Source organism: Solanum stenotomum, chromosome 2 (assembly GCF_019186545.1).
Source record: "Solanum stenotomum isolate F172 chromosome 2, ASM1918654v1, whole genome shotgun sequence".
Taxonomy (NCBI): Eukaryota; Viridiplantae; Streptophyta; class Magnoliopsida; order Solanales; family Solanaceae; genus Solanum; species Solanum stenotomum.
In genome coordinates this window covers 2,417,155-2,432,474 of record NC_064283.1, presented here as the reverse complement: position 1 = coordinate 2,432,474, position 15,320 = coordinate 2,417,155, and the positions used below count along the sequence as shown (strand labels likewise).

At 37.4% G+C, this 15,320-nt stretch overlaps 2 protein-coding genes and 1 non-coding gene across 4 annotated transcripts; 2 read left to right on the top strand and 1 right to left on the bottom strand.

The window, feature by feature from the left end:
- Positions 1-214: 214 nt before the first annotated feature.
- On the top strand, positions 215-3,617 carry LOC125856677 (uncharacterized). The gene is made up of 3 exons (XM_049536273.1): positions 215-746; positions 1,912-2,138; positions 3,266-3,617. Exons 1-3 carry the CDS (start codon positions 432-434, stop codon positions 3,330-3,332), a joined length of 609 nt encoding a protein of 202 aa, XP_049392230.1. The 5' UTR covers positions 215-431; the 3' UTR covers positions 3,333-3,617.
- Positions 3,618-3,847: 230 nt separating this feature from the next.
- On the top strand, positions 3,848-3,949 carry LOC125857309 (U6 spliceosomal RNA). Its single transcript, XR_007445635.1, has one exon. It is a non-coding gene; the product is annotated as a U6 spliceosomal RNA (small nuclear RNA).
- A 931-nt stretch (positions 3,950-4,880) lies between these two features.
- Positions 4,881-15,002, bottom strand: LOC125854218 (protein ESSENTIAL FOR POTEXVIRUS ACCUMULATION 1). Of its 2 annotated transcripts, none has more exons than XM_049533697.1 (10): positions 14,826-15,002; positions 11,609-11,697; positions 10,521-11,423; positions 10,298-10,418; positions 10,124-10,183; positions 8,928-9,716; positions 6,211-8,773; positions 5,903-6,096; positions 5,739-5,798; positions 4,881-5,507 (listed from the first exon to the last, which is right to left on the bottom strand). In XM_049533697.1, exons 1-10 carry the CDS (start codon positions 14,872-14,874, stop codon positions 5,131-5,133), a joined length of 5,205 nt encoding a protein of 1,734 aa, XP_049389654.1. In that variant the 5' UTR covers positions 14,875-15,002; the 3' UTR covers positions 4,881-5,130. The 2 variants fall into 2 exon arrangements, with proteins under 2 accessions (XP_049389654.1, XP_049389656.1); XM_049533699.1 differs by having other exon boundaries at positions 6,211-8,770.
- Positions 15,003-15,320: the final 318 nt, after the last annotated feature.

The window sequence follows — 15,320 nt, the reverse complement described above, 5'->3', positions numbered from 1 at the left end:
ACATTTATAATTATATCTTATATGATTACCCTCTAAACTATAGCCCTTTAAGAAAAATTTCTCCATTACTATCCTTCAAATTCCTTATAGCTAATATATATATATATATATATATTTTTTTTTATTTATTTATTTATTTTTTTTATTCTTTTGTATAGAGTGAGAACACTAATTTGTTAATGGGGAGCAGTGTCCCTCTCTTTACTCTTGTCGGTGGTTCACTTCACCTCATCTCATTTTTCTCTTTCACTTCACTTCCACACACTATTCCTTAAAAGCTTCTTTATATATATAAAAAAGTCCTAACATCACCTCAATTTAATCCACTCATCATCTTCTTGATTCTTCAAAAAAAAAAAAAAGTTAAAATTCTTTCTCTCAGTTTAGCTTATAAAGATCTTATCTTTTCTGAATTGGGTCAAAGAAAAATCATGAGAATATACCAAGAAATGAAAGATGAAGAAGCTCAATCAAGAATTAGTACAAATACAGTAACAACAGTTTCTTCAGTTTCAGTAGTAACAACACCAGCAGCAGCAACATCAACTGTAAAAAAAGATCAAGGATTTAGTGGGGTTTTTGGTAAAGGTAAATACAAATTGTGGGTATTGGCTGCAATTCTTTTGCTAGCTTTTTGGTCTATGTTCACTGGTTCACTTACTCTTAGTCTCAACTGGTCTACTTCAAATCTCAGCCGTTTATCCCATGCTTCTGATTTCACGATCCATGAAGATCTTGATATTCTGGTAATGTTTCTTGATCCTTTTTGTTTGATGGGTTAGTTTGGTTAAAGGCAAAATCTTGAGTAATTATGAAAAAAATATTTGATTTTTGCTACATGGGTCAGTTTGCTAAAAGGGTAAATCATGAGTAATTATGAAAAAGATTAGATTTTTGCTACACGGGTCAGTTTGCTAAATGGCAAACGTTAAGTAATTATGAAAAAAAATTGATTGTTGCTACATGAAAGATAGGATTATTGCTACATGGGTCATTTTGCTAAGAGACAAAATCATAAGTTACTAAGAAAAATATTAAATTTTTGGTACATGGTGATATTTTGCTAAAAGGCAAAATCATAAGTAATTAAGAAAAAGATTTGTTTTTTTTGCTACATGGATCATTTTGCTAAAAGGCAAATCATAAAGAAAAATGATTTGTTTTTTTTTTTGCTACATGGTTATTTACTAAAAGGTAAATTATAAAGAAAAAAGATCAGATTTTTGCTGGATATAGTTAGTAGTATATTTAGCAGACGCAGCTTGTTTGCTAATTGAAATTAGTTGATTATTGGTAGTATTAGGAGTACATTTCAGGTCAATTCACCTCAAAAAGGTGCTTTTTTCTTCTAAATTTTTCTTCCTTTTCTATTTTGCTTTTCCTCTTTTTGTTCTTTTTTTTTCTTCCAACTTTAGATGATGATGGATTCTCTTTGATGTGGAAATTTTTGATATCTTGAAATTGAATCATTTTGTGTGTTAAAGTGTTAAACTTGAATTGTTTCTTTGGTAGGTTATTCATGGAAAGAAGAATTGATTTTTGCTAGATGTAGTACTAGTATTAGGCTGATTCACTTAGTTTAGTATTGAAAAGTAGCCAAGTATAGGAGTGCATTTCAGATAAAAAGTTCTTTTCTTTTTTACTTTTACACTTACTAATCTTCTTTGTGTACTTTAAATAGTAGTTTTCTTTTGTGGGGTTTTTGATTTCCTGATGTTTCACCATTTCATGTGTTCAAATGTTGAATTGATTTTTTTAAAATTGAAGTAAATCCTACATTTTGCTAGATGTAGTAGTAGTATAGTAATGCTCATTTAACTAGTTTGAGTTTGAGATTAAGTTGATTGGATCAAGTATACATTTAACACCATTTTGTGTGTTAAAATGTTTAATTTGTCTACTGATTTGTAGGTATTGGAGGAAAGAGAGAAAATGGTGAAACATATGTGGGATGTGTACACACAGAATAGCAGGATCAGGTTGCCTAAGTTCTGGCAAGATGCTTTCCAAGCAGCGTACCTAGATTTGACGAGTGATTCACCAGCTACCCGAGACACTGCTGTGTCAGAGATTGCCAAGATGTCCCTCCGTTCCACTTCCACTTATGAGTCACCTTCCAACAAGAAATCAGAACCAAGGTAAATTTTTCCAGTGAGACTTGTTTTGTTGTGTGTATATATATATATATATATATATATATATATTAATCAACTACATTCCCAACTAGTCGAAATCATGCTGTATGAATTCTTGATATACGTTCTGCTCTAAATTCTTACAGTATATTTGGGGATTCTTTAATCCTTGCTCTTCTCTTTCCTGTACTTTGTCATATGGGATGAGGATTAATAATGGGATTAGCTTAGCATGCAACTTAATCTTGAGGGGAAACCCAAAGGTGTGGTGTAGACGTGTAGTGGTCAATGAAATAGATTGAGAACTATGAAGCCTAAGCTTCATATTCCAACGGAAGCAAAACACTAGGTGATCTCTTCATTTGTCTCCAAGCCTCAGTGGATAGAGTTATGTGATGCATGTGCCGGTGAGGTAGCAGGTACCCAATCTGGTCCGGATGCCACACTTATTAAAAGAGTAGTTCAAAAATTTCTTCGAACTCAGAAGGTAAAAAATGAGGAATTCTAACAGAACTTCTTTACTGCTTTTTAGTATATGGGATGATGATTTTTTTATGGGGTTTTCTGTCTTGAAGGAGTAACCTTAAAAGTGTGGTAGGGTAGTTCAAAGTTTTCCTAAAATAGGTTGAAACTGAATCTGGAGAGTATTTACTTCTAACAAGCAACATGGGTTGGTTATTTTTGTGGGGCAACCTAAAAAATGTACTAGTCCAGAGTTTTCTTTAAAATCTTACAAAGATTTGAAACTAAGTTTACACTAGAATTTGTTGAAGTCTGAGATCATCTCATCTAAAAGTTGAAGAACGTCTTTTTTATAGTGTGTGTATAACCTAAAAATGCAAAAGGGTAGTTCACAGTTTTCCTAAAATTCCTAAGATTTGAAAATGTGAATCTACACTAGAATTTGTTGAACCGAGAGTCTAAGTTCTCATCAAATAAGTCGTTTGATAAAGGATATGATAGTGAGATTCCAACCACTGCCTGTTTTGATATCATGTTGAAGTGTATAATCATCTCATCCAAAAGTTTGAACCATTAAAGAGCAGACGTTTATTTATTTAATTATATTCTCAACAAAATATACGTCTAACGAACTATTGTTGGATCTGGTTGGTTATGTATATGAACAGAGAAGTAGCAAAAGAAAAAGAATCGAAAAGTCCGGCGAAGACGACAACTACAAAGAAACAGAAATAATGGGGAAGTCAATGGTTATGTTGAGAATTGAGATGAAGGTAGATGCAACAGAGTTGTGGTTGAACTCATTCTTCTTGGTAGTCAAAGTTCTTTACTTGTATTTAAACTACTACTACTACTACTACTAGAAGCTTTATTTAGATATATTATAAAGATCAAAATTTAGTGAAGGCAAAGGTCTTCCTTTTGATTGTTCCCACTTAATAATATGCCATTTCAAAGCCAGTTAGTAAACTTTAATCTATTTTTCTTATTTGGTTGATCCAAATCATGTAGTAATTCTCTTAATCTTATAGTACTCAGATAACTTATTTTAATTACTTCTGCTTTATTACCCCCACCCCCAAACAAAAATTGTGAAGCAACAGTTGAAAGATATCCCATGGACCAGAGTTACTCGAATACCATGAGTGCTATTATAGATCAGGACCACGATAATTTAATCTCGTCTTTGATTGAACTGAAATGACACTTCATTATTCAAAGAATAGGGTAAAGTTGAGGACCAAAATGTGGTCCCTTCGAGGACTTTCGATAAAATTGGAATGATACAAAGAAGATTAGCATGATTCTTGTGCGAGGACGGCAAGAACAAATGGGTAAGCACATCTACTCTTGACAACAAATGCGAAGTTAATTTAGCCACAGGTTTCTTTGCAACTTCGTCGTGATCAAGCAAACGGGTGAGCACATCATGCAAAGTTTTCCGAAAGCAGAATTGAAACCCTCGACTAAGTGACTTCGTAACCTCAAACCTACTTTTTTGCTTAATGCGAAAAGAGTACATTTTCATCGCGAAAGATTTAATTTCAATTTAGCAACAAGTTAACTTTCAACTTCACCATATAGAAGAACCATCGCGAAAAAACACACCAAAAGTCATTTCTGGTACTAGTGCAGAAAACACAGTGACTCTTTGGTCCACAACGATATCACGAATCTTGTTATTGATTGCTTATAACTCACTACATTGTTCTTTATAGTATCAAAGCTCAACAGATAGTGAAGATTTTTTATTTTTTTTGATAACCGAGAAATCCGTCTGTGACCCGCCCTTTGGTCCAATCACAGCCTTCTAAACTCGATGGATAATGGGCCCACCCCTCTACCCTTCTCCACTTAAATACCAAGCTTCGCTTTGCATGGTGTGGGACTTGAACCTGCGACATAAGCCACAAATCCTCCACCTTTTGCCACTTGAGCTAGGCCTTAGGGGCCAAATAGTGAAGATTTGATCCAGTCTCTTTTGTTCAAAATGCAACTATTCAATCTAATCCAATTTTACGCACAAGTATCTATATCTCAACTCTATATTTTTTTAACTCCCATGTTGAGTAACGAACGGAGTACTAGATTATAGGAACATGGACTTCAGACATCCATGTACAGTGTTATAGCCACAGAATCAACATAGCATTCATCAAAAAACGCAGAATAAATTTATTGCACAAACCTTCGAAGGGTCCTGCAAAATAACTGAGTTCAATAACTTTCAACTAGAAACTAAATATCTGGAAACTATAATGCAGGGACACTAATGAACCCACCTCAGCTAAAGCATCTCTCTCAGGATGCACTACAACGTTGAGTATTACAAAACAAAATGGGTGGAGGACAAACATGAAAAATAGCTCTAGGTTTAATTCTGATTGAATCTGATTTAGAAGACCTAAAGTCAGAAATAGTATCACAAAAATTGCTTTGAGCAGATTAAATAGTACTGCTTCTGTTGCTGGATAATCCTAAAGCATTTACAAACATTTCTCAAACACAAAGTATGTACCATTCCTCACCCTACCTAATCTTCCACAGTCTGAATCTCTCCCATCATTATACGGTTACTAACCACATTGAAGCCCAACTCTGAAAGGTTAACCTTCTTCCCCTTCTTACCCCTCTTCTTTCCTCCTTTTGTGGCCCAATCCTGAACACTTGAGTTACCCTGGTCAAAGCCAACACTGTTAGAAGTCACATCTTTGGCACTTGCACCAGTGACCTTACGATCATTCCGACCCTGGAAGGCCATGTCAAAAACATCCGCAGGCAAAAAGTCTTTGTAGTTAAGGAACTTGTCAATGAACTCATGATCAGGATCATAAGAGCCAAGATTCTCTATCAGAAGAATTTCAGCCTCTGACTTGGATTGCTTGAAACAGAAGTCCAGAAAGCTAGTATCTGAATGAACAAAAAGAATTTGGGAACACATCAGACAAACTGTCAGTATAGTTCTATGTAGATACTCTCAGGTTGCTCTATGTGTAAGATTCAAGAGTCATATCAAAGAGAGAATAAAGTGTAGGATTCAAGAAATTCCACTACTACTGACACAGTTCGAAATATATGGGATGATAATGTATTCCAAAAGAGTGATATTTAAATCAAATGAGTAGCAGTTCTACAAAATACCTCTAGTACCAATGAGCCTATCACATTCATTCTCACACCACTCTCTGAAATCCATTGCTTCTGAAACAATGAAGAAAGCTGTGTTAAATTTTTTTTTTCTTTTTCCGCTAAGAAACATTGTTTACTTTAGATCTTGATTAGTTCTTAAAAGAACATATGGTTACCTGAATGCTTTGTTAAAGCATCCTTCTTCCCTTTCAGGGACGAGTGAGCTGATGTAGGAGATGAGGATAGTAAACGTTCTGTAGGCTTACCACTAACAGACTTCTGCCTGCTCAATGAACTGCCAGGGCTTCCTTTCACTGGTGTGGTCTTGCTTCCCCAACTGCCTTGACTTCCAAGCTGAGGATATTCAGACCTGCAGGCATTACAACCAACAAAGAGAAGGGATTTCTCAAAAAAAAAAAAAAAAAAAAAAAAAAAAAAAGAGAGAAGGGAGAAGAGCTAATTGAGAGGAAGGAAATGGTCGTACTGCTTTGCCTCTTGCTTGGGATGATCTATTGGGCCCCAAAACAAATCATCCTCCACTTTATTTTTTGAATTAGTGCCAGCTTGTGAGTTGATCTGAATAGGAGATGCCTTGGCGGGCGATGAACCAGTGGCAGACCATGATGGACCACCTACTCTGGCAGGTGGATTTGGCACAGATTTCTGTGTTGGCACTGATATATGCTGCTGTCCAGAAGAAACCTTCTTTTCTTGTTCCTTTAGGATGTCCCGTAAGGATGTGGGTTTTGAGGGTTTCCCAGCGTCAGTGGACCATGCTGGAACAGGAATAGGAGAAGAACTTGCAGACTCGCCCTTCCAAACAACAAAATCTCCTAGCGAAGGACCAGATGGTATAGCAGGTAATACTTCCTGGTCAGGTTGTACCTGACGCGAGCTTTTGACTTTGTCAATAGGACTTGATGCAATAGACACCTCGGAAGCAGCAGTGGGCACTGAGACCTTCGCTCCTGCACCCTTGGATTTTGCAGATCTTTTGCGGCTCTTTTTAGTTTCTTTAGCTTCAATAAAGTTGTCATCATCGTTGACAGATACAGAAGGTTGAATAGATGTAATATCAGGAAAATCTCTCTCTCTCTCTCTATCGCTTGACTTGGCCAAAGTGTTCTCAGCCAGTACATCATGCAATTGACTTTTCTTACTCTTCTGGTTGCGAGAAACATCTGAATTATTCATATTCAAATCAGTGCTGGCAGCATCTTGCTGAGTATCTCTAACTAATTTATGATCTGAATTAGTAACAAAACCAGCCCATGGAGTAGACACACTCAAGGAGCTCAGAGATGTGGCGACCTCTGTAGTAGCTATTTCTGCATGTGCTCTCCTCTGCTCTTCCTCTTGAATTTCCAACAATGACTTCGGCTTGAAACCAGGAGCAGGTTTCCAAGCTCGCTGTCCAGACTGTACTTGGGAGTTGAACTGTGAAACTGGTGGGTTTTGCCCAGGATATTCATTCATAACATCAGCAATAGCTGCTTCAGGTTTGCCCTCTCTTCTTGCTGGACCTACAGCTGTAGCTTTGTCAACTAAAACAGATTGTGAATCAGAAGCAATCGGGGCATCAGATTGCAATGGCTTCGATGGCTGTGACTTATAAGCTCCCTTCACCAAGTCCGAAGTTTGTCCCTTAGTAGACTTCTGCTTCCTGGACTTCTTTTCAGATGATTTTTTAACTTCCCGGGTTTCAACACTTTTCAGTTCCTTAGTGACAGAAAGTCCATCACGTAGATCTCCTTCAATCTGTGGTTCTGAGGGAGCTGCAGCTGGTGGTGATTCAACTCTGTTTTTCTGATGCAAGTCATTATCAACAGCTGGTGGTGGTGGTATAACTGCCTTTTCTAATTGTTCAACATGTGGAAAATGAGAGGCAATTTCAGCAGTGGCTGGAGGTTCATTGTTTTCTGAGCCCTTCTCTAGGTGATGTTTGCTGGTAAATTCTGAATGTGATGATGGATCAATCATGGCTGTTGCCATCCTTGGGACCTTCGGTTGAACATCATCAATTTGTTCCACTAAACCCCAACTCCTCTGACTGGAAAAATCTCCAAACATTTGATGTGGCAAGTGCACAGATGAGGTCTCAGAGCTACCTATTTGGCTGACATCCTGAGAAATGCTCGAGGGCAAGACGAAATTTGAAGCATGAGCTTCTTCCATAACTGGAAGTTGTATTTGTGTATTCATTGAAAACAAATTATGTGAAGGCGGGAAAAGGGTAGGATCCATAGAAGCATTTCCTGCAGATATGCCAGGAGTCGGCAACTTCCCATAAGGTTGTTCACCAAATCGCTGATGAGGATGCTGATCAGACAAAGCTTGAGAGAGCAACTGCTGCTGCTGGCGCAATATTAGTTGCTGTTCCTCCTGTTTCTGCTGCTGCTGCTTGAGCATCAACAACTTGTCTAACACTGACAATTGTTGTGGTCCTTGTGCTGCCTGAGACTGTAGCTGCAGCAAGTACTGTTGCTGCAATAGATTTAACAGCTGTGGATCTTGAATTCCAGATGAAAGTAGCTTTTCAGTAGCCAAAATGCTGGATGTATTATCCATGGCACCCAGTAAGTTGGTCATAGGTGGATTCTGTGGGTGTAGCCTCTGTTGTTGCATTCCAAAGGCAGATTGAGGGGGCATACTCTGACCTTGATGCATCTCCATCCTTTCCTGAAGCGGTTCTAATCCCCCTTGGACGGAGAAATTAGACCAACCACTAAGACCGCTACTAATACCAGCTGATCTGTCTGGTATGCCCTGAAGTAGAGACATCAAATCAACATTCTGATTATGGGGCTGCTGGCGAATATTTTCAGCCATTGAAGGCCGTTGAGAATGAGGCAAAGGATCTTGAACAATATCCGCATTTGGAACAACAGATGGTGCATCTCTCCCGGGCCAAAGAGGATAGGGCTTTGGTAGAGATTTCTGTCTCTCAAGAGCAATCTGCTTAGCCAAGAGATACAGATTATCTCCACTTTCGGCTACCATAGGAGGAACAGCACCAATACTATTTGCACCATAAGCTGGAATGCCTGCTGAGCAAGAAAAGCAAACACCAATCATCAGTTAAATATCAATGCACGTCTTTCCAATTTTTGAAGCTTCAGTTATTGATACAAAAATATGAGCATAGACAACAATAATGCAAAATTCAGACGAATACAACTCAAAAAATAAATTCAAACCAACCTTCAGACTGAGCAAACTTGTCAAGCGGTGCATGGCCTACTTTGCCAGCCATCAGTGACTCCAAGAATCTATTTTCAGCCTCTGTTGTTGAGCCATGCTTGTAATTCATTTCACTCTTTACCATATCAATCTCACTTGAACCTGCATGAAGTTTTGTGAAGCTGCTCACGTTCAACCCCCCTGGAGCATCTGCATTTGGCTTTGGTGCTCCAAATCCAGGAGGTGGCCGAGCCTTAGCACGCAAGTGGGGCATAACATCCCCCAGCAGATAAAATGGTGAATCATGCGGTGCAGTAGCTAATCGAACTAGCAAATCTATGCCAAAATATCCAGCCTCAAACCATCCAATAATATCACTACCTGAGAAAGGACCTTGAATTGAGCCTTGTGGATCTTTGTAATATAGAACCAGGTCCTCCGGAGATGATTGTGAAATTTTCCTCATCTCCAACTCTTTGTCCATGGCAGCAGATAATTGCCTTTTGAGAATAGGATCATCTCCAAACTGCCATTTAGATCCTTCATTTTTGGGGTAAGAAGGATCTGCAAGATCTCTTTCCCGCTCAGTATTCTTGTCCTTCTGGTTCTGAAGCCATCCAATGTCAGATGTTCTTGACCTGACATCAGTTGGCATTTCTCTAGCATCATTAGCCGCCAGATGTGAACGTGCACCAATTGAAGATGATCGCCATAAGCCGCCACCATGGGGAACAGGTGAGTGTCCTGGTGTGCTTGGATCTCTATTGACAGACTCCCGTTCTCTATGAGGAATACTGTCTTCTACTGAAACTGAACATTAAAAATAATAAGTTAAAACAATCTATTGAAACCCAATTACAGATAAAAAAGAAGCATAATTGATAGATCTCTTAACAAGTACCACCATAATTCAAAAGCAACTCTCTCAGAAGACAACTCTGCTTATTGAAAGATATGTATAACCAACAGACTAGCTTTAAGTATTTAGATCTCGAAATTTTAACAGGACTCCAAATCTTAATAAGATTATAGATTTGTTTTTGTTACTGCATCCTGATGAACTGCACAGTACATCAAGAGATAGATATCCACACATATACATACAGCACCTAATTTGGGATCAGAAAATCTCTCTAAACTCTAGTCTCAGATTTAGAACTGGACCCATAAAAATGTAACTTTCCGAAGAAAAAGCCCTCTGGGTGATTCATAGTCACCTTTTGCATTGTCAGTACTTTCTTCTCTTGAATCATCAAATGATAAATCTTCTCTGCTACCTGTACATTTGAAGAAATGATGGCAATCAAAACCATAGCACAAAACATACTAATTTGAGAGCTCAATTAATCGAGATTCAGAAATCCCCTAACTGATCTAAGAATTAGAAGTACCTAGTTTGCCGCGCCTTGGCTGAGTATATTCAGTTGAGTTTCGACCTAACGCTCCATCTTTAGTAATCTGCGGAGCTCCACTACTCAGAACATCCCCCTTATCAATTCCCTTCAAGATAGCCTATACATAAACTTGAGCAGTTACTTCATTTAAACTAATTAACATCAGATCAAAATCCAATTCAACTAAGTAATATCAGTTTCAAGTCTCTCTGAAAATTACCAATTCCTCCGGACTGGGTGCACATAATGCAAGAGGTTCCAGAGGTTCATCTTGTGTAAGTGAAGGAACTTGCACAATCACATCCGAAAAGTTGCTACAGGACTGCATGTCTGTAACTCTATACACATCAAGCATTTTTATCCGACTGTATTGTATAGGAGAGGAAACACTTTCAGCTTTCTCTGAGAATGCCCCGAATGACTGCACATGAGGAGAGCCCTTTATCATGGGGCTCCCTCCAGAGAGAGCACGACCCCTACCTAGAGAAAAAGTAGCGGTAGCACCATCTTCACGTCCCCGGCCATGAGAAAATGTAGGAACCTGCTTGTTTGGTGTAAAAGCCTGATGAGTAGGTTCTGACCTTCCCCTGCCGTGAGATGTAGATCTCCATGGCCGATAGTGGTCACCCTCTCTCTCATCCTTTCCATGATAGGCAAGACCTGGAGACTCCTTCTCAAGATGCATTTCAGCATCTTTGCTAGAGTTGCTCCATTTCTCACGGACAGCATCTGCTTCCTTCTCATCAGGTCCCCAGCGCGTGTTCCATTTGCTCTCTCGACGCTGATCGTGATTGTTTTCCCTATTTCCAGAATCAGTCCATCTTTCACCTGGAACACGTCGTGCTTCTCCATGATGTCTGCCAGAGGAGTCCGACCAGCGCTCCACCTTGCGGCCATCACCAATCTCCTTATCTCCCTCCCTCCAGCGGTCCCTTCGAACAGCAGAATTGGTGTCCCTTTCTTCATCACGCCAGCGATCCCGTCGACTTGATTCCATATCGAGCACAGATGGCCTAAAAACATCTTTCTTCTTTTGATTATCATGCATATCATCACCCATCCCAGGGAATTTCGCTAACTCTGAACGAATACCATACCCCGGATGTATGTTGAGATGGTTGTCCTGCATTTAAACACCAATAGATGAAAAAAACATCAGGCAAGTTTATGAATTAACAGTTTAATAAGAACCGCTACACAATTTAAGCAGAAAACCTCAACTGCTTCAAACCCAACACCAAAATGTTTCTCAAAAGTGTGAACGGTACAGGGTTTAAACAAGGAAATCCAAAGCAATAATGAACGTACCCCGGTAACTATCCCAGCCTTACTTTCCCCTGGTTTTGGCAGGAGCCACTGCGGTGAAAGCGGAATGGAATCGTTGGGTCCTTGCACATCTACATGTATCAAAAATAACTTATCTATAAAGACATAATCTTGCACTACGACAAATACAAATACAAATTGGAATCAAAACACCCTTTTGACAAGGTAAGAAAATAAAGCCTACTGCTTACTGGATTATGTTAATAAGCAAAATAAGAGGTTCCATATAATCCCTTTAAGTTATTATATGAAACCTCTTCCATTCATAGAAATACCAAGGGTCTGCATCAAAATTATTTACAGGAGCAAGGAATTTGGAAGGCTTGTAACTGATCAAAGGCATGTAAAACAGATAAACATAACGATACATTCAAGAAATCAGATCCCACCTTCAATTTAAGTAGCGCTCAATGAAAACTCGCCAAAAAAATCAGAAGATTTATATGAATTAAATTTGCCTTTCAGCAACACAGGCTTACATGCAGTAATAGTCACTTCTTATCTCTCATAACTACAAAAAGATACTCCTAGATAACATCTGAAATCAAGGGCTTCAAATGCTTATTTCAGCATGTAAATATGCTTGTTCTTAGATATTTCTGCTTCACTTAATTCTAAATCACATGCTCTTTTCTCCTTCATGGTAAGGACTAAGGCCAATTAATCATGCCTAAACTCATTTCCCCAGTTTTCATCTCCAAATCAAACCATCAGCACTAATACTAGCAAAAGACATGAAGCTTTGTCTAACATGATTGTAAGCAATGCTGAGGTCTATCATTATTAAGTAGTTAGTTGCTCACATACTTCATTAAGTTATCCTTTGAGAACAAAAAATTTGAAGTTTTGACCCACTAAATTGGCCAATTAACAGGTACCATGAAAGGCAAGCAAGTGGTCAAAAGCAAAAAACACCAAAATATATTGGATTTCAAGAGCAAAGTGCAAATAATGAGTGGATTTCAGCAAAGAGAAGTATCATGTATGTGTGTGTGTGTGTATATATATATATATATATTACTGTCTAGTATTGTGCTTTTAAAGATTGAGCTTGGTGAAGATGTGCCCGAGAATTAGCCCCTTGATGCCTGCACTAAAGCACCAACTAAGTGAGGAAAAGCACACAAGTTGGAATTACAGAGTTTCAGGGCTTAAATGTGCTTTGAGGAGGCCTTTAACAACACTGGATGCAAAATGGTTTCCAGACCAGGAATGGTATATTGGAAGTGACTATTGAGTGTCTAAGGATATAATACCAGTAAGATATATAATTGTATGAATACATATGTTAAGATGGCTATATGGTGACACAAGATTGGACAAGATTAGAATCATCACTTTCAACAAAAGTTTAAAGTATCACACATGTAGAACAAGATGAGCAAGTCCTCTGAGATGATTCCACAATGTTCAATGTCTATTTTCATGTGCATTGTTCTTAGGTGAGGCAATAAGAGGATCAAAGGTGATAAAAGACAGAGGGGTGTGCTTGTTTTCATGTGCATTGTTCTTAGGTGTGTTTGCCTTCATGATTTGGTTTAATTTTAAAGGTTGAGGGATCTATGACTTATGTTACGGGTTTGAGCCTCGCGCAATGCAAACTAAACCTGGTATTTAAATATAGAAGGATAAACAAGCAGGCCCAGTATCCCAAGTTCCGAAGGCTACGCTTGGTCCTAAGACTGGACAATACAAAGCAACTCACCAAAACTTCTAACATCATTAAAACACTCAAACACGAGACTAGTCAATTGTTAAGAAACATTACCAGCTACCACCACAAAGTCAATTTCTTCAAGGATAAAAGTAATGGTAGGCACCAAGCTGAAGGAAAAATACAAACACACAAAAAATCTCCAAGTAATATTATTGATCAGACATATAAAAAATCACAACTTTATAACCAAGTGATACTTTCTATAGTAAGAAAACTCAAACATCAGCGTTCCTACTGCAAAGTCAATTTCTTTGAGTATAAAAGTGTTGATAGGAAAGGGAAAAAAAAGCACACAAAAAAACCTCCCTAAAGTATTATTCATCAAACATACAAAAAAAAAGCACATGTTCATAATCGAGTGACATTTTCTAAGTAAGAAAACTCAAAACATCAGCATTCCAACTACAGAGTCAATTTCTTTGAGTACAAAAGTATTGATGGGAACAAAACAGACGCACAAAAAAATCTCCCTATAGTATTATTCATCAAACATACGAAAAATTAACCGAGTGATATTTTCTTTAATAAGAAAACTCAAACAACTGCATTCATACTTCAAAGTCAATTTCTTTGTGTATAAAAGTATTGATAGGAACAAAACAGACACACAAAAAAATCTCCCTATTGTATTATTCATCAAACATAAAGTATACTTATATGAACAAAACAGACACACAAAAAAAGATCTCCCTATAGTATATTACTTATCAAACATACAAAAAAATCACAACTTCCTTACCAAATGATATTTCCTATAAAAAGAAAACTCAAACATCAACATTCCTACTGCAAAATCAATTTCTACGAGTATAAAAGTATTGATAGGAAAAAAAGCAGACACACCAAAAATCTCCCTAAAGTATTATTCATCAAACATACAAAAAAAATCACATCTTTATAACCAACTGATATTTTCTATAGTAAGAAAACACAAAACATCAGTATTAACTACTACAAAGTCAATTTCTTGTATAGAAGTATTGATAGGAAAAACAAAGCGCACACACAAAGAATCTCCTTGAAGTATTATTCATCAAACGTACAACAAAATCACAACTTTATAACCGAGTGATGTTTTATATAGTAAAAAAAAACTCAAACATGAACATTCCAACTGCAAAGTCTACTTTTTTGAGTAAAAAAGCATTGGTAGCAAAAAAATCTCCTATAGCATTATTTATCAATTCATACAGAAAAATAACAACTTTATAAGCGAATGATACTCTATACAGTCACGAAACTCGAACATCATCATTTTTTATGCTCCCGAACACTGTCTTCAGCAGGTCGAAGCTCAATCAACCACATAGAAACCCTAAACCCACAGTGGCGGCAACAGTAGAACACACATAAAGCTACAATCTTTCATTTTCACAACGAAAACATACATTCATCTCGTTACGATAAGACAAACAAAAGGGGAAAATGCATCTATTGAAGAATTTCGAAGCTGAAAAAGTGCGAAAAAAGTAAAAATTTAACCTTTGGAGATCTGATTAAGGCGAGAATCAAATTGACTTTTGTCACCCATGGCTGATGATCGGAAGGAGAAAAAGCGAAGAAGCGCTCAAAGAAAACCCTAATTTATGCTGCTTTGTGAGAGAGGAGGGAAGAAGGGGAGAAGAAGCTTAGGCGGGGTGAATATAGGGCAAAAGGGTAGAGGCTAATCGAAAACTTGGGTTACGTTTAATGACGTGTCAACCTTCGGCGCAAGTTAGCCACATCCTACTCCTATTATTATTTTTTATTTGTCTTTTATCTTTTTTTTTCACCTCCCAAAATTAAAAAAAAAGGTTGAAACATTTATGCTATTTTACTATTTTATTTATTTGATATTTTTTACTTTTAAGAAGAGGCTGCGCACCTAGGGGTACCTTCCCTTTTAATTGAGAGAAGGACTAATATATGAATTGTTATAAGCATTTGATACTATTTATTATAAATAAAAATAATATAAGTTTAATTAAATATTATAAT